This window comes from Pelodiscus sinensis, chromosome 3 (genome assembly GCF_049634645.1).
Source record: "Pelodiscus sinensis isolate JC-2024 chromosome 3, ASM4963464v1, whole genome shotgun sequence".
Classification (NCBI taxonomy): domain Eukaryota; kingdom Metazoa; phylum Chordata; order Testudines; family Trionychidae; genus Pelodiscus; species Pelodiscus sinensis.
The window spans coordinates 98725069-98745555 of NC_134713.1; the positions used below are offsets into that span (position 1 = coordinate 98725069).

Here is a 20487-nt window from a genome sequence, read left to right on the forward strand (position 1 = left end):
TACCAGCAGAACTGACTTAAAATGGGGCTTGCATGTTGTATAGTCCTGATTTAATCTTTGTATTCAGTGTGAAATAAGCTTTTTCCATATATTTGCATATATATTTGCATGTATATGCAACCACACTTAAGTTGCGACCCTCAGCATATGCTGTGAGTATCACTGTGGCCCCCAGGGCTTCCAAAGTTGAGTAGCCCCAGTCAAAATAAAAAGTTAGTGGTTCTCAAAACAGAACAGGTAATCTCCCATTCAGCTACTCTTATCTTCTCACCACAAATGGAGATGAACCACATCCATTCTGATTTAATTAGCCCTGCTGTCACAGTCCCATATTTGCATCCTTTTTTAACATTTGTTTTTTTTCTCTTCAGCATCTGAGGAAGTGAGTTGTAGCTGATGAACGTTTATGCTCTAACACGCTAATAAATCTGTTAATCTTTAAAGTGCCTCCCAACTATTTGTTTTTATTGAATCAGACTAACATGGCTACCTCTCTGAATATTAACAAAGTGTTGTTCTAAGAAGAGATATGAATTAGGGATGTAAAGGGTTAAGTGTTTATTTAACTGGTTACCCAGTAAAGCATGCATCTTACTGGCATGCTTACCTGAATAACCAGGAGGGGGCTACTCCGGCATGGTGCAGCAGACTCGGAGCCACTCCAGGAGCAGACCCCAGCCGTGGATCACAATTAACCAGGTAACCATTTACGGAGATATACCTATCTCATAGAACTGGAAGGGACCTTGAGAGGTCATCGAGTCCAATCCCTTGCCCTCAAGGTAGAACCAAGTACCATCCCTGATAGATTTGTCCCAGATCCCTAAATGGCCCCCTTAAGGATTGAGCTCACAACCCTGCAGGCCAATGCTCAAACCACTGAGCTATCCCTGCCCCTAGCTTTACCCAGTTAACTTTTTAACTGGGATTTTACATAGGCACTGCAACCTGACAGTTAAGCCCAGTGCTTGAGAGGCTTCTATTTTAAAATGACAAATACTTAGACTGATGCAAATCTCTGTGTGGAAGACGTATGGAGACTGATTTAAGTGCAGTTCCATTTCAGTAAGTGACTGCAAAAAATGGTATCATGGGGTTTCATAGCCCTTCAGTGACTCCAGGTCAGATTTGCTCAATTTCTAAGTAAAGTGACTGCTAAAACTACAGACAAAGCCAGGGATCTGGAATTCAAGCTGTGGTCTTTCTAGTTCATGCATCAGCCCCATCTTGATATTTTTATGAGATTACAAGTTTGATTGATAAAGTGTTAATGTATATACTTAAACTTTCGGATAGTATTTGACATGGTACCACATGATATTTGCATACTAACGATGAGTGTTAAATAATTAAGAGGACAGGTCACTGCTACCATCAATCTGCATCAGCTGGTAAACTGGGCGCAAGTAAACAATGTAGCTTTTAATATGGTTAAATGTAAATGCACAGGCCTAGGAACAAAGAACATAGGCCCTTAAGTACAGTAATGGAACACATTGCTTCTAGGAGATTTGGGGGTTGTGGTGGACAACCAGCTGAACACAACCATCCAGGAAGATGCTGTGGCCAAAAACTAATGCAGAGGTGGGCAAGATATGCACCAATGGCCAGATCCACGCCTTTGGATCTGACCCACACCCCACTGGGACTCTCTGGCAGGCTGCTCAAAGCAGCCTACTGCTCCATGCATCTCTTTGTGCTGCGTGCCAGGGGGAGAGGAGGGAAATAGGCAAATGGGAGCTGTGATGATGGTGCTGGGGGGCATAGGCAGTGCACAAAGTTCCACTCTCAGAGGCAGAGAGGCACATGGCCCCAGCAGCCAGCCAGCCTCTTTGAGCGGCCTGGGATTGCAGAAGGCAGGGAACCTGCCCGAGGGTCCCACTTGGTTGCTGGTTGGAAGCTGCCTAGGTACGTGCCTCCAGGCCAGAGCCTGCCTCTGTCACCCCAGCTCCTCCCTCCCCCACCTCAACTCATTGCCCCACGTTACCACCTCCTCCTGTCCTGGGTCACCACCCAAACCCTCTTCATCTCCTTCCCCCTGCCCCAGACTACAACTCCCTCCCAGACCCTGCACACCCTCCTACACCTCTCCCCAGACCAGAATCCTCTCCTGCACCCATACTGCTTCCCCAACCCTGCACCCTCTGCTAACCTCAATCCCTTGTCCTAGGTTGTAACCCAAACCCTTTGCTTCCCTATATCAGAATTCCCTCCTGCACCCATACTCATAGACTCATAGACTTTAAGGTCAGAAGGGACCATTATGATCATCTAGTCTGACCCCCTGCACAGTGCAGGCCACAAAATCTCACCCACCCCTCCTAGAATAATCCTCTCACCTATATCTCAGATATTGAAGCCTTCAAATACTTTGAAGACCCCAAGATGCAGAGAATCCTCTAGCTGTGATCTGTACTCCATGCTACAGAGGAAGGCGAAAAACCTCCAGGGCCTCTGCCAATCTACCCTGGAGGAAAATTCCTTCCCGACCCCAAATATGGCGATCAGCTAAACCCTGAGCATGTGGGTAAGACTCACCAGCCAGACACCCAGAAAGTTCTCTATAGTAACTCCTATCATCCCTCCATTGACCTATTTCCCACTGATAATGAATGGTCAATTAGTTACCAAGATCATGTTATCTCATCAAACCATCCCCTTCATAAACCCATCTAGTTTAATCTTGAAACCAGATAGATCTTTTGCCCCCACTACTTCCCTTGGAAGGCCGTTCCAGAACTTCACTCCTCTAATGGTTAGAAACCTTCGTCTAATCTCAAGTCTAAACTTCCTACTAGCCAGCTTATATTCATTTGTTCTTGTGTCCACATTGGTATTAAACTTAAATAATTCCTCTCCCTCCCTGGTATTTATCCCTCTAATATATTTTAAAAGTGCAATCATGTCTCCCATCAGCCTTCTTTTGGTTAAAGTAAACAAGCCAAGCTCCTTGAGTCTCCTTTCATAAGACAGGTTTTCCATTCCTCGGATCATCCTAGTGGCCCTTCTTTGTACCTGTTCCAGTTTGAATTCATCCTTCTTAAACATGGGAGACCAGAACTGCACACAGTATTCCAAATGGGGTCTCACCAATGCCTTGTATAATGGCACTAACACCTCCTTATCCCTACTGGAAATACCTCGCCTAATACATCCCAAGATCGTATTAGCCTTTTTCACGGCCATGTCACAATGGCGGCTCATAGTTATTCTATAATCAACCAGGACTCCGAGGTCCTTCTCCTCCTCTGTTACTTCCCCAGCTTATAACTAAAATTCTTGTTATTAATCCCTAAATGCATAACCTTACACTTCTCACTATTAAATTTCATCCTATTGCTATCACTCCAATTTACAAGATCATCCAGATCTTCCTGTATGATATCCCGATCCTTTTCTGAATTGGCAATAGCTCCCAACTTTGTGTCATCAGCAAATTTTATTAGAACACTTCCACTTTTGGTGCCAAGATCAGCAATAAAAAGATTAAATAAAATTGGCCCCAAAACTGATCCCTGAGGAACTCCGCTAGTAACCTTCCTCCAACCTGCCAGTTCACCTTTCAATATAACCCGCTGTAGTCTCCCCTTTAACCAGTTGCTTATCCACCTCTCAACTTTCATATTAATCCCTATCTTTTCCAATTTAACCAATAATTCCCCATGTGGTACTGTATCAAATGCTTTACTAAAGTCGAGGTAGATTAGATCCACTGCATTTCCTTTATCTAAAAAATCTGTTACTTTCTCAAAAAAGGAGATCAGGTTGGTTTGGCACGATCTACCTTTTGTAAAACCATGTTGTAATTTGTCCCAATTGCCATTAGCCTCAATGTCTCTAACTACTTTCATACTACTAACTACTAACATACCCCCTCCCAGACTCTGCACCCCAATCCATTGCCCCAGGTCAGAACCCTAACCCCCTTCTCAGACCCCACACCCTCTCCTGCACCCCAATGCTCTATCCCAAACTCCTTTCTGCACCCAACCTCCATTTCAGACACCGCTCCCCCACCATAGAAAAGTGCAGCCTCGACCATTTACCAAAATCTTGGAGTGGCCCCCCTATCAAAAATTATTATCCACCCCTGGACTAATGCAATGCTTGGATGCATGATCAGGGGGATTCTGAATAGGGGGTATAATGTTTAGGTTATTTGGCACCGTTGTGAACCATAGTAGCTGTTTGATTGGATACAGAGGGAGTGTACAGTCAATGTTGTGTATAACTAGCACATATCTCGCTTCACATGAAAAAACTATGTGGACAGGAACTAGAATAATCTGGCAACCCTGTGGACAACAATAAACAAAATATCTCATGGGCTGCAGGTTGCCCACCACTGATTTAACTGCAATCTGAGAGGAAAATGTTTTGCATTCCAAAACATCAGTGTGAATGCCTAGCATAAGGCAAAAGACTGCCATCTACAGGGAACTACTTGCACTTGTCAATTTCCAAATGAGTAACTATGCAAACTAGTAAGAATCTAGACCAATACACCGTAAATGTGGGAGAGAAAGGGAAGAAATCAATTCCTGCCATGTAGTCATAATCTATATTTTCTATCTGACTTAAAGCTATTGAGTGTTTTCCAGTGGTGGCAACTGCATTCACAAGGCATAAAAACATAAATATAGGCAAGCATTTCAGTGCCTTGCCTCCAAGTGTGATATAGTTAATTATTGTGAAAGATGGGTTGATGCTAAACACATACAGCAATCAACATTTTAGTTTTGTGGAATGTTTTGCACAGAAATTCACAGTGTTTCAGTTTTCTCTAGTATTTGAGTCTCAATTTCATTTTTTAGAGTTTCAGAAACAGCTGTACGCCCACAGAGACCGTGCAAACATGAAAACATCAGATGAAAAAGCCATATTTAACTTTTAAAAGGGCAGGGATTCATTTATGCTCAGAAATAGGTCACAATTTTCCTCAGAAACTGTCCTTTTTAGATATGAGATACCTATGTATAAGTCTATAGCAAAAACATATACATTCATCTGATGAAGTGTGTCTTTGCCCATGAAAGCTTACCCTCCAATAATCTGTTAATCTATAAAGTGCCACAGGACTTCTTGTTTTTTATGCAGATTCAGACCAACACTGCTACCCCTCTGATATAAAGTCTTGAACTTCAAAAAGTTTTGTATTTCTTATATATATTTGGCATATCTCTAGCTAATACCAGGGCTCCCTTCCCAAGCAATCCCATCCAGATCTTTGACCCATAAATAAAAATAAATACAAGAACCAGAGATCAGACATACATGTCACATTTCTTCTAGGTAACGTGGGGCTATAATTAACAAATCTGAAAATGTGTCTGAAATAATTTACCTCTCGGATATTCATTCAAATTAAATACCAACTTGTTTTGGTTTTCATCCACATAAAGTCATCAACCAAAACATACTTCATTATGGTCACCTGTCTTTCCATTAAGTCCCCCCATGTTTTCAGTATGAATCAAAACAAAAACAGCAGAAGGACAACACATGGATCACTTCAGGGTGGTGTGCACACACTACCACCCTTGAGATTTATACTCTGAAGATACAATTACTATTTCGTTTCCCATTTTCCTTGTATTAAACAGCCTTCAATGCATTCAGCAACATCTCCCATATGGTTAAGATGAATGTTTTTAATTAATATGCAATTAATAAGACAGTGTGATCAACTGCTTTTGTTCAGTGAGGCAGCTGGCCCACATACTGCATGCTAATTAGACAAATTAAGATGGACCACTTTTGTTTACTGATGAACTGGCAGCACTGCTGGTGTTTAAATGTCACCAATCCTATCAGAATTTTTTAGTAATACTTAAGAGGTATGAATAAACCAGAATTATTAATCCTTATCCATAAAGGTGGGAAAAGGTAAGTTTAATTCACCTCAAAAATGCTGGCGCCAGCAGCTCAATAAATTAATGACGGAATTGATCTGATTCAGGGATGCTGTATCCTGGAACTAACAATGTAGCAATGAGTGTCACAGGCAGTGTGGTATAGAGCAGGCCTTTAAAGTGGCATGAAAAGAGACAGAGATATAAACAGAAAGTCTGAAGATCTTCAAGTAACCTAAATAGTACCAGACAGTTTTATAATATTTCCCATTATTTTATCCTATTAGTCCTAGTCAATAAACTTTTAAAGCTATCCCTAAAATTATTTTTAAAGTAATTTAAAATTCATTTTGTTATGCAAATTATATGTAGATGTTTATTATATTTTTACTTATATTTTTGATCAGTGTGTCCCTCATGTTCTATCAGCCAGATGTTGTGATTCCAAAGTAAAATCCAATTGGGACTAAACACCTGGGAGTAGGTGCCAGATATAACAATCATCAGTATGTTTAGATGAAAACTATATCCAGAGTGCTTGCAGGACAGCATCCTTCCAGGTGGGCATTAACGATGTTAAATATTGGTTGACTAGTCGAGTAGTCAATGGAAATTCCATCCACTACTTGATAGGCTCTTCCGCATTCCTCCTTTGAAATGCACAAGAGCCCACACTGGGACTCTTGTACATTTCAAAGGACGAATGCAGAACTCCGTGTGTAGCCCGGGACCAATGGGAAGTCCCACTGACTCCTGGATGCATGTGGCGTGCCAGCTTTGAAATGTACAAGAGTCCCCTGCGGGGGCTCTTGTGAATTTCAACGCCGCAGCGCAACATAGAGTCCAGGGTCAGCGGGGTACTCAAAGTCCCCCGCTGACTCCGGGCTCCATGCTGCACTGCCTATTTGAAATGCTGTGTGGAGCCCAGCTGAGCCCAGGCTCCACAGCGCCACTTTGAAATGTCGCCTCAATGTTTCAAAGAGGCAATGCCTCAACAGCTGACCTCGGGCTCAGCTGTGCAGGGCTGCTCTTCTGAAATGTGGTGTTCAAAGGGCAGCGCCGCACAGGTGAGCCACTGGGGATCAGCTGTGTGGCACTGCCCTCTGAACACCGCCTCCACCTTTCAGAAGAACAGCCCCTCACCGCTGCCCCTTTGAAATACTCTCTCCCCACCCTTGCTGCCTCTATCTGACAGAGGCGGGGAGGAGGGGGGAGAATCGACTAGTCGACTGACTATCCGATAAGCTTTTGCTTATTGGATCGTCAACTAGTCTTTAACATCCTTAGCGGGCATTACTAGAGTTTTCAGCTTCTTAATACATATGTGCCGGAGAATGGCATATGGGAGAAGAGCTGGCAGAAGGGACAGTGACTTGGAGGAGACTGCGAAAGAAGGAAGGTATGTTATGATTTTCACCTTTACTCACTGTTTTCAAGAAAACCACATCAACTATAAAGAAAATCTTACACTCTCTCTCTCTCTACACATACACCCCTCCTGAAAATGGGATCACATGCTTGGGCACCAATATAATGTTATGCTGAAGAGTGAACTTTTAAAAGGCCAGTGTAAAAAAAATGACACTTTCATCGGAGAACTATGCAGCATTGTTATAGCCCTGTCAGCCTCAGAATATTAGACACACAAGAAGAATGGGGCAATATCTTTTATTGGACCAAAGACTGTTGGTGAGAGAGACGTGTGTAAACACAAAAGCTTGTCTCTTTCACCAAAGAAAGTTGGTCCAATCAAAGAACTAGTTAACCATAATCCAGCAGGTGCTAAAAATGCACTTTAACTACAAACTGATTGCCTTTTATCACTTCATCTGGAACCAGCTACCTCTCCAAGAAGCAATCTTCCTGAACCATGACCTGATAGAATAGATTTACATTATGCTGCCATCATCAATTGGCACTGGCAAACCTAATTCAATGAGGTGTTTGAGGAGAGGCCTTAAAATGCTTGTACTTTTCCCATGCAATAAGGGAATCTTTAAAAATGATAGGATACTAGGAGTCTTTGGCTAGCCCACCCGAGGGAAGGAACCAAGGACCCCAAGGTGAGGAACAGCCCTGCTTTGGAAGGCTTTGCTGGAATGGAAACATTTTAAGGAGAGTTTGTTATGAGTTTGTGTAGTGAGTTTTCAGTTAGACTTATCTAAGCATTTTTTGTTATTTTGAGTTTGTCATCTACTTTGCTCTGCCTGTTTTCACTTATTTCCACTTAAATCCTTCTGTTTGTACTTAATAAAATCATTTCCAGGAAGTTAACAATCAGAAAGTCAGACTTTGCTCTGAAGGCTCCATTAGTTTAAAACTTAGTTTAATCACTCATCTTCTTTATACTTACACAGAGACATTTTCTGAATGGCAGTCTACATTATTATATGGGTAGATGCAAAAAGAAAAAAAATTTAAAGCACCTGAAACCTAAAATTGGACATTTGGTGTCTTCAGAATATATAACACCACAAACAGAAAACATTTTCATTTTGTGCTGCTACTAGCTAATAAAAAACACTGAGAAATTTCTTAGCAACACCTATTGTTTAACCAATGCCAAACATAATCTAACACTCCCCCAAACACAAAAATCCCCAAAACTCTCCCTACCACAGTATACTCAGCTGTCTCAAAAACAGATGAAACTGTTAAGTTAATTCAGCAATAACAGAGTTCATCTCTAATGTTTCCTAACCTAGCAATACAATCAAAGGATGGTAAAGGTCAATCCAAGAGACCTGCAGCTGCTGTAAATGTGACAAGGAGTTTGTTTAAAAAAGGACAACGCCATAGCTTAATATACCTATGTGCACACACCCCTCTTCCATTCCTCATAACATGTCAGTTCGGGGATAAAAAAATGTTTCAACGTAACCTCTCTACTGAGAAACCTATCAGCAACCAATCTAGGCTGATGGGTTTCTTTATAATCACGGATAAGTGAGGACATTTCTGTCACTGTTGCTTTGCTGACCTACTGGATTTTTTTTCTTGAGAGCAAGAAGATTATGGGAAGACACATGATTCCTATTCCTGGACTCTGCTTGATTTCAATACCCTGATTACTTATAAGAAATGGGTCAGTAATTACCACAGAGGAACAGAGTTATGAACACTGGACCAAGACAAGTCTAGCAACATAGTACCTTCAGTTTATATCAAATTTAAATATATTATGATTATTCACACTATAAAATAGTAAAGAAATACAACTAAAAGTTTAGTGTTTAGGATTATTACTACAGAACTCAACATTCTTCCCCATCTCTCAAATAAGGGGACCCGCTGATTTGTGAGAAAATCCAATAATTTGACCACATTGTGCATTAAAACAACATTAGTATTATGGAGGGCTTTTTTCAGTAGGGTAAATCAGTACTGTGAAACCACTTAAAATGCTGTTCTCATTCAGCTTTATAAGGACCCCAATGGAAGGCTTTTATCAACAGAGATAAAACCTAGCCAACAAGCTCTGCAGTTATCACTGTTCCCAGAAATTTTTTCAGCTCCTAAAACACTTTTGTTTCTTAAAATAAATATTAATAAATTAAAAAATAAACACGATTATCTACTGGTGAAATGCTCAGTACTTATCCAATATGGGTGGTTTTCACTTGTTCTTCAAGGGGCTTGCAATTTATGCCTTAATTATGATTGGTATACACTTTTATTGTCAGAAATGAGGAAAATCTGTTCTTAATAGAAGTCCCTTCAGAATTCATATGTCCTGTGAAGACTTGCATAGTAGGACATCACACAGAAAAACACAAAAAAGTTCAATTTCACAATATAAGAACACTAAACAGTGATTTACCAGGAGAGTAGAGAATTTTAATATTGTAGCATTTTAAGGATGGTAATTATTTCACCATTCAACACCAAAAAAACCCAGAAACTTCACTACTGAGTGAACCATTTTAAGAAACCGGATAATCAAATGAACAAATTGCAAACCTAGGAAACCTTTCATATTTCACTATAGGCCAACCAGAACAGCTGAAAAGGTTTGTACTTTGGAGAAATATGCTTTTTGCTTGTTCTCCATGAAACCTCACTGAAATTAACAGGATTGAAGGTGAAGTAAACATAAGATAAAATTTTGACTCTAAGGGTCTCAAAATCTCACACTGAGAGGCAACAAACCAAACAACATGCCATTGTTGATTCGGTATATTAATGTTATTTATTTCTTATGTAATTCCTTTTAACATGTATGCATAGAGTTTGAATACCTATCTCTTCCCCTTCTCGTGTTGTTAAAACACTGAAACCAGCAAAGTGAACGCACTTACAGAGAAGAGGAGAGAAATTTGCACAGCATACTCAGAAACTGAATTATAGAGCACTAGAAGATTTTACCCAGAGTTGCTCGGGTCCTTAACTCAATTAGGGTTTTTTTCTTCAATTACATTGTTACGATAGGTAGGGCTGGGGATGAAACTGTCCTGAGAAAAAAGGACTACTCCAGCCCTCTCTCACTGCAGCAGCTTGGGGCCAGGTGAAGAAGGACCTCTCTATGGCTGCTGCAGCTCCAGTGGGAACAACCAGAGAAAGGGGGCATGTCCCTTGGCTGGGGCAGGTTCAAGTTTGTCTATACCTTGTCCCCCACCCCACCCTCCGGAGCCAGAGTGAGGAATACAAGCAATGGTGCACTTTCCCCTTGCTTCCTGACGAAGGGGAACAGCCAGCAATGTTCCCATATGAATGGGGTGGGGGGGAAGCTTCAGTCTTCCCCCCCAAGGGCACCAGGGGGGTGGCTCAGAACTGGGGCAGTACTGGATGGTGCTCTCAGCCAGCCCCTTTCACCTGTCTGGTAATTGTCTCCTTTCTGTATGGATTTATAAGAAACAATCCCTTGCTGGGCACATCCGAGTTTCCTGGCAAAAGCAAACCTTTATCTTAGTTTAAGTTATGATAAGAGGAAGCTGCCTATCGAATTTGGTGGTCCTAGCTTTTACGAGGTATGTTAGTTAGCAGGTATTTGAATAGTAGTGTAACCACATGAAATCTTCGCGGTTACATTATTATTCAGTAGTCCCCGGGGAGGGGCAGGGCTGGCAGCCAGTGAGCTCAGTGGCAAAGGGAGTTGGTCTGTGAGGGGAACCAGTTTACAAACCAGCTCCCCTCGCTGATTGCCTGCCTGCCGCCCCACACTGCGCCTTTGATAGAGAGGCAGCAGTGTAGGGTGGCAGCAGCCCCGTCTGTGGGAGGTCTGAGCTCCCCCATGGACAGACACTGCTCTGGGAAACGTGGAACAGCTGTTGTCCGCAGGGAGCTCAGACCACCCGTGGACAGGGACTGCTACTGCGAAGCAGCCTCTGCCCTTGGCAGGCCCAGGCTTGCCATGGACAGAAGCTGCTTTGTAGCCACCTTCTCTTCCCCTGCCCCCACTCACCACAGAATCAGTGCTGGGAGTGGAGGGGAAGGGGAACCAGCTTTTAAGCTAGCTCTCCCCAGCACCATCTCTTGCTCCGCCCCTTGCTGCCTCTGATACATAGGCTGCAAGGGGGAAGAATGCGAGTAGCTGACCAGATTAACCAATAAACCTAGGCTTATTGGTTAGTCGTCTAGTCGACTACTCTTTGACAACCCTAGCTTTTACAGTTTAGAAGGAGCTCTTGAACAAAGAAAACAAAACAAACCAAAACAAAAAAAATAGGCAGACACACACATGCACACACAGACAGACAAACGCTCTCAAATATATAGCAGAAATGAGCCGATGGCTAAAGCTTCCTTGGGTCTTATTTTCACAACTGTCTGTCTCTAAGTCAACATGTAGCATTTTAACATTTATATAACTCTGCTGATTCAAAGTTCATAAAGCACTGATCAAATTGAATCAATCAGAGAATCAAACAGCCTCACAATGAATCACAAATATACAATATGAATGAAAAGAGAGACCAATTTAAGTGGGTGGAAAGATTTCAAATGTTTACTTGAAAAAGGAACTATGACCAATGCACATTTAACAAACTTTTAAATACTGTAGTAACTAAATAGCTTCCACAGATGGGTCATCTCTTCTCTTCTTCCTTTCTGCTCTCTCTCTTCTCTCCCTTGCAGGAGAATGTCATTATTAAGACACAACACAATGGGAGGGAGGAGGAGAATTCCTTGCACTTTTGCAGCACAAAGAGAAAGGAGTGAAAAGCTCTGGGTAGGATTTGAGTGCTCCATCTAGTCTTAATCTTAACTTCATACACTGAAGAAGCAGGTTCAAACAGAACAGCTGTTTTACATACCTTGAATGCAATACATAAACATACCAAAAGGTCCTTTAAGGGACTAGCTCTGTTTTAGATAACATGCCAAGTTATCCTGGATAGTTCAAAAGAGGCATCTAACACCAGATACACACATAAAAAGCCAAAATGTTGTCTGCAAAGTATCCTTTGTACCAAATAAGAAATTCTACTAAAACAAACCAACTAAAAATCAGTATTAATAAAACTGCATTTATCTTTTCATGAGCTCCATCAGTGCATATATATTTCCTAAAATATTATAGCTGGAGGCAGATTGATTAGTCACAACAATATCATGATTTCTTTATATATGAAATCGTTCAACATTTTCCCTAACACACATGTACCATAGTATTTCATATAATTTTGCAGTCATTCTTTTCCCTTCTGACTTAAACCAGAACTGCCAGAATTAATACCAGAATTTTATCTAACTACTATTAGATACAAAACTCAACCAAAGACCTGCTCAGCAGGACCCTGTAGGTCATGTTTCTTCAGTTACATTTTGAGAAATTATTTTTTCTTCAAACAGGGCAGAGATATCTATTCAATAACAGGTCAGGATTATTCTCTCCTTGGGGCAGAACACTAAAGGAAGCATGTTTCTACTAACCAGAAGAATGTTATAATGCAGGAAATTAGAGCTATGTCTAATGTCACTTAACAGAATTAATACTGTATAGCAAGGTGGTGTTTTTCAATTGTTGGTGATAAACATCATCATCAGATCAGACTGAGAGCAAAGAGAAGAAAATCAGTACAGGTGCAAATGAATTAATTCACTTTTTCCAAACAAAGCCTGGTGCCATTAAGCACAGCAGGTTTTTGCAAAGGAAGCTTTCCTTGCCTTTTGCACATTTTGTTCATACACTTTCCTGAACAACCACTCCATGAACAGCTGGGTGCCTCTGCTTGAATGGACAGAGAAAAGGAGAGGCACGTTAACAACGGCCAGTTGAGCATTACTATTGTACATTCCTTCCTCTCTGTCCTCTATCTCAATCTCTATTTACTAATGGAACCTGACCTTTCAAAAAAGACTCATGACGACTCAGGAATTCTCCCCCTCACATTCAGAGGGAAAAAAAAACTTAGTAATAAAGGGATTTTTTAAGTGCTCATCTATTGTACCAGTTGCAGCTTTCATCCAAATGGAACAATTAACATCTATGAAGCAAATCTTCTTTTTCCTTTGGTTTTATTTTTAATTTTCTAATTATTTATATATATATAATTGCTTCTCCAGTTCTTTAAAATCAAAGTAATGTGGCATCATACCATTAATACAATACACTGTTTTGCTTTAAAAAAAAACTTGATTAATTAAACTAAGCTAGTCCCTAAGAGCTCTCAAAATGGTCATGTCACGCCATAAAGACAACCTCATGGCCTCTTCACTCAACAGTTAAATAGCAAAAAGCACTGCTCATAATTTAATACTAATTGAAACAGTATATTTGTTGTAAACAAGATTCATTACCTAACCACACTATCGTGCAAAAAAAAAAAAAAAAAGACACTTTATCTGCTTAGACAAATTACGAATCTGACAACTACTAAATTTAACTAATTTTTTTTAAAAGGACTTGAGTCCATCTAATGTTTATTTTTTCCAAATAATTACATTATGTGAGAACATAATAAAAGGACATGATCCATTCTTACTTGGCCAGAAGGAATTGTCTTCTGTGTTCAGTAACTTCTTCTTGAGACGCCCACGAAGTTTGATGTGACTATTTCCCATTTTGTTTGTATACAGTGGGATAAGTTCCTCTTCATCATCATTGTAGTTTGCCTGCCACTTGCTTCTGTGCAAACACCCAACCATCGGGTCTGACGGCAGGCAGGGCACATAAGCAAGCATTGTAAGATGCTGCTCCAAAGGATGTCCTTAGGATTCCCAATGGCTAGTTTGGAGCAGAAGGAGTGGCCTGTCCATAACCTTTCAAATGGACAGAGGAAAAGATTGTGGAGGGGAAAGGTTTTGCTCTCCTTCTCAGTTAAGTAAGCAAAACTATTTAAGTTGTGGGCTATTTGGAACAGGATTTTGTAATCATTAAAAAGTGATCTGACTATGCAGATGACTTTTTGGATGCTGTATACATCAGTATTTGTCCATTCTCTGACTGATTCTTGCAGTGAAGGAACAGAAAAATATCAGCAGCACAAACAGATCCTTCTACAAGAGATTTCAAACTTGTTCCTTGGTGCTCTCACTAAAGTCCACTGCTTCTCTTAAGCTTTATCCCAGATTATGTGTCACCCTCTAAACAACAGGTACTATGGTCACACACAGATGGTCATATCTTAGAAGCTTATGCAAGGATGACTTAGCATGGTCACTGCAACATGAACAGCTACAGAATCATAACCTGAAAGGAATCTGCCTTGATTAAGGTTATTTAAATTATTTTTTTCATTCAGGTTAAAGAAAATGGAGGGAGGAGGGGAGTAAATGTCTGGATTTTATACATGTGAACTGGAGCAAGGATATCAGATTTTAAAACCAGCATCCTATTATTTGTTACGAAAATTGTAGGAAATACCTCTCAGTTTAGTCTGTGGCTTTATTTACAGTGCACCAATAAGTGAGCTAATCAGTTATATATCACTTAGCATTTTATAACTGCTAGACACAAATTACTGAATTCTTGTTAACACTCCTGTGATGTAGATACTGTCCCTACTTAAAGACAAAGACTCAGAGAGGTTTAGCAATTTGTCTGTGCTTCAAGTGGAAAAGCCAGGATGGATTAGAACTCAGATATAAACAGTCACTAACTTCAAATTCAATCTACTGTCCATGCTACCTCTCCTAAACATTGTGATCCCTGTAATTAGCATTTTAAATAATGGGACCTAAATATTTGTAGCTGCATCAGTCTTGATACTATAACTCCCTCTACTTCTGTACATATGCACACATTAGTGCAGATATAATGGTAATCTTTCTGGTCCTCCATATAAGCCCAAGTGGGTGAAGAGGTTAGGTAATACTTTTGTGGGGAAGTTGCTACACTTCAAAGGCAGAAGTGCCCTTAATTAACTATTTGATTAGCCAATTAATCAAAATTTTACATCCCTAATCACATGACCTCCCATTCACTACCACAGAACATCTTTGTGATAACTATAGCAATTGCTTACACACACTAATATTATTATGTCTGCTGTAGTAAGGCTTTTAGGTTCTGGAACAATTTGTACAGAGGGGTGGCTAAGAACCATTGAACCAAGCCGAAGCATTCAACAAGGTGCTTTTCTAGACCAGACGTGATCAATTATCCTTGTTGTCAAATGTGTGCCCTTGAAGTAATGCTAATACAAGATAATGGGATCAGTAACAAAATCCAGTTTTAAAGAGTATATTTACCATGTGGTAAAAATGAATGTCTGCACCTATTCTTTAAGTTGGGGAAGTAATAGTGTAATCAATTAACCAATAAGCAAAAGCTTATAGGTTAAAGCAGTGTTTCTCAACCTTTTTTTGCTCATGGCCCCCTTCTGAGCCTTATTCATCATACACTTGGCAGTTAACTTTGGGTGGCCCCCTAATGTTCCGTTTTTTCCCCATATGGCCCCCTGGGGAGCCATATGACCCACGTTGAGAACCACTGGGTTAATGCATAGACTACATGCATTCCCCACCCAAATAAATTTTTTAGCAGGCTGGCCAGCAGTCTCTCTCATTCCTGGCTTGAGATGGGTCCGGGACCTACCCCTGCTGCGGCTCTGCATTTAAAGTGTTAATAGGAGGTAGGGAGGCAAGCAGTGCGCAGCTCTGTTCCAGCTCATACTGGGTCCAGAAGCTCAGACATGCTCCGCCCCCAGAGAACAGCTGCGATCACCCCGTATCAGAGGCAGCAGCGCAGGGAAACAGGCAGCACGTCCAGGAGGGGATCTGGTTTTTAAACTGGCTCCCTAGCGGACCAGCTCCCACCTGGCACCCCACACTGCTGCCTCTTATACAGGGCAGCAGTGTGGAGTGGCAGGGGGCTCCTCGAGAGTGGGGCCAGATTGCACTAGCTGCCAGCCCCCATCCCCATCCCCAGGGACTATAGAATAGTCAAATAGCCGATAAAAATTCATGAGGTTATTCGACTATTCAATTAACCGATATTTAACATCCCTACTTTAAGTACAGACTACATTTTTTCCATGAATCCTGAACATCCACATTTACAATAAAATTCTATAATTAAAATTCTGTTATTCAAAAATACAAAACCATGAACACTTAAAAAGCAACCACAGATTCATTCTCTCTCTATGATAACTCATTTCTAGTACATTGCAAACACTCTCCCTTTGCCAATTCTTAGTTTGAAGCTGTTAATAAAAAGAAAAATTCATCTTGTACTTTGTCTGATAATACAATACTGAGGGTGAAATCCTGGCTCCATTTAAGTCAATAACAAAACTCACATTGACTTCAAAGGGACCGGTATTTCACTTTATATCTTCAAAAGCAGCCTGTGAACAAAATTCTTACGGTTACACTGCTGTATTAATATAATTTTTGTTTTCTAAAAGAAAACTATCAATTGCTTTTTCAGCTCTAAACTGTCATTTACACACAACTCCCCCCCATAGCACTTATTTCCAGCACTACCTGTTTTTACATCATTTAACTACTAATAATGTAGGTTATTAACCTGTGACTGCATTCAGGGTTTTGACAGCTAGCCTTCTATTGCCCTATTTATAACCACCTCCTTATTTTCAAGTTTTGCTCCTTGAAAGAAAACTGATTACATTACATATAAAACTGTCAGGAGCTGATGGAATCACAGGCATGTGGACATTCAGTTTTTAAGAGAAAACCATCCTGTTGTGTCTAGGCATTCCCAAGATCTCAAAATGTGCTATAACATGAAGGAATGTGGGTACAGAATACATATTTTGTGTATCTATTATAGAGACACGGATATCAGCGATGCATATGGGGGAATTAGGGAGCACGTGCTCCTCAAACGCCATGAGTGGGAGGGGCAAGGGGCCAGTCATCAGCCTGTGGCAGGGCCTGGCCCCTGCAGCAGGGATCCAGACACACACACCCCACACTCTCCAGCAGCAGTGGTGGAAGCGGAGCAAGGCGGCCCCAGCTCGCTCTGCTTAGTCAGACACACACATTCCAATGATTTGCTCTTTGTCCCTTCCCAGAAGCTTTGAAAGGGGAGAGGTGTATGCCTCCAGGGCAGCAAAGATCAAAAAGCTGAGCAGGGCCATTAGGGCAGGCACTGTGGGATACTGGCAGACCTCAGATCTTTCCACAAAACAAACAGCAGCGTCTACACTGGCTCTTTGTCGACAATAAAGGGACTGGAAAAGAAAAAAGTCCCTTGTAGGGGTGGAAGTTGTTTGTGGCAGAAACTGGGTGTTTTTCCTAGCAAAAAAGTGGCATTTCAGTGTGAACACTTTTGTTGTGTCACCAAAAGGCAGGTTTTGGCAAAAGAACTTGGTAGTGCACACATGATCTCAGACTTGTGTCCAAGCTCAAGGATCATGCAGAGTAGGAGGATCCCAAAGAAGACTGCAGCCTGATCCTGGAAGTCTCAGTTAATCAGTCCCTTAGTCCGAGCCCCTGAGCTCGAATTAGCTGCCATGGGCCAGCCTCAAGTTTTTAATTGCAATGTAGCCGAATTCTCAGTTCAGGAAAACTAAGAGAAGGGGATTTCCCCCACAGTGAACCACAGTAGACTAATGCCTCGTCTACACAAGGCATTAGGTTGGCTTAAACTAAGTCAGTCTGAGATGTAAAAAATTCACACTTCCAAGGGGTGATGTGAAGATGACTTTAGTCCCCTTACACATAATTCTTCTGTTAACCTCCCTACAACTTCACAAGGAGGTGGATTACCTACATTAACATAACCCCTCCTGTTGGCAGAGGTACTACCTACATTGAAGTGCTAACAGCGGCACAGTCCTGAGAGAAAGAAAACGAGCGGCACAGTCCTGAGAGAAAGAAAACGAACTGCAAGCCCTTAAAATAGAAGACTGGTGAAGTGAAGGACCTCCAGACAATACAGTCCAGCATCGTGGGAGGATGCTGGCTGTGAAACGCTGGATTTCCTCTGGGACAGAAGAAATGCTGAGAAACTGTTTAGAGGCAATAGAAATGTGAAACCTGAAGTCGAAACTTTATTTTTGTGTTACTTTTATGCATCTGTTTCCCCTTACAATTTAATCTTTGAATCTCTAGGTGTGTGGGGACGGGGCCTATTAAATAAACATTTTGTTTATATTTATCACAAGCAGGATTCTGGCATGCAAACGGCGTGGAGTCTGTATGCCAAAGTGAATTGATAACAGGGCAGGTTTCACTTCTTCAAGGAAGAGAGAGCAAAGGGGAAAAGTCTTGAGTATCTGCCAATTTACTCAGGATAGATGGATTTGGAAAAACTAGGGACTGAAAGGGCTAGTGAAGTCACCCTGCAAGCAGTAAGTAGGCCAGTGGAAGCCAGGGTGGGACCTTATGCTTGTAGGCTGGAAACTGGTATCAGGACTCTGACCCATAAAAGCACACCATTAAGACACCAACAGCTACAGTGCAGGAAGTGGCAGAACCCCCTTCTGGTGTGAATATGCCCCAAAACGTCATACCGAGTAAGTTAAAATACCATGAGAAGTCAACTATAGGTGCATGCACAACAGCCAAAAATGTGCACGTAGTGTTCAGCCATTATTTCAATCCAGCAGATGGACATAAATCTGCTTCATTCAATGACTAACTCCTGTTTGATCAGCCAACAGTGCAAATTATGAATCCCTATATAACATAATAACCAGATCCAAATAGCTTTTTTGCTGGAGCTTCTTAACAATACAGGTCCTCAAAAAATATTGCTAAATGTTGCCCTATTTTGACAGTGATTCTATTTAAAGGATGCTAGGGGATTAATGTATTTCGTACACTTGTTTTTAATTAAAAAGTAAGATTCTACCTTATTTGAAATACAACAGCATTCTCAGACTAAAATCTACAAAACACCAACACTATGCAACTGATTCAGGTAAATAAAATCTTTGTCACATTGTTATTACTCACTATCACCTACCTGATAGAAATAACATTCGGTACTTACATTATGCGTTTCTTTTTGTCAATAAGCTGTATAAACAATAGCGAATGTTTACTACATCTTTGCCTTGTGGGAATTATTTTAATTTTACAAGTGAGTAACTTATGCAGAGCGGGAAAGATTAACATGCTCAACACCAAAGAACTAGTCAGTGTTAAAGCAAGGATTAGAATACAGCAGTGCCTGGCTCCCAGGCCTGTGTGCAGCCCAGAACCAATTTAATTCCTACTACTTTCATGCTAAGACATGCATTTTAAAAAACAAACAAACAAGAAGCCCTTACACTTTCAGTCTCCTGCATGTTTTTAAAAAGTAAAAATCAACCTTTCAAATGAGAGCTGAAGTGACTTTTACTTGTTTTTAAAATGACTCAAACATTAATAGCTTTTAGCATAAATACCAAAATACATCAATCAACACAGACCATTAGCATCTATGGACTTCAGAGTCAGGCTCTGCCCCAACTTCAGACTGTTCAGGACACAACTCTCTCATGCAACATCACACTCTCTGGCATTAGCTCCATTCTTGACTCTCTTGTGGAATTAAAAAAATAGTGCTTGTGACTAACTCTGTTAACTTGCATTTAAAGGAAAAAACAAGGTGCACATATACAGGTCAGAGTTGCATCACATTATTTAAAGAATTAAAAACACAATATATAATATACAAACTCAAGATTAATCGTGCTGGCGTGCAAAACAATTCAGATATAAATCCACACATAAAGAAGGAACTTGGGTAGTTTAATTGCTAGTGTCCAAATAGTCAGAGATAGGCTCAAATTGTGACCTGAAAGCACAATCCCAAATTTCTGAAGAACCTGAACAGTACACTATTTGCCCACAAAACCAGCTGACAAGCTTGCCACTAAACAAAGCTGAGTATGCACTTTCACCTTTCTCTCTACAAAACAAAGCCCTAAGGAGAAAAAAAATCCAACATTACTCAGCTTTGGGGGAAGGGAGAGGAAACAAATTTAAGGGCCTTGCTTTCCCACACTTATCAAGCAGCATGACTGTACCACTAATATCCCCAATTAATACTCCTAAATTCATGTGCATTTCAGAATTGTTCACCTTGGTGTTTAAACCTTCCACAGACTTGATTGCATCTTATCCCACTGACCTGGTGTCTCTGTATTATGTCCCCAGCCTTCTACCTGTCTCACATGTAATCTCTCAACTGATGATGTGAAAACCTTCTCTTCTGCAGTTCTTGTTATCTGGAATAGCCTTCCCATATCTCCCTACTCCAGGGTGGACAACCTGTGGCTCTTGAGCCACATGC

At 40.9% G+C, this 20487-nt stretch overlaps 1 protein-coding gene across 10 annotated transcripts in view; it reads right to left on the bottom strand.

Moving 5' to 3' along the window:
- Positions 1-20487, bottom strand: part of NHSL1 (NHS like 1) — a 263051-nt gene that overhangs the window by 83009 nt on the left and 159555 nt on the right. The window contains exon 1 of one of the 10 annotated variants that reach the window (XM_075924286.1): positions 13778-14051. The exons of the other annotated variants lie outside the window; for them this stretch is intronic. Within the exon in view, the coding sequence (XP_075780401.1) occupies positions 13778-13976 (199 nt within the window). The 5' untranslated portion in view covers positions 13977-14051. Of the gene's footprint in view, positions 1-13777; positions 14052-20487 lie in introns of those variants that run through there. 10 annotated transcript variants of the gene reach the window in all.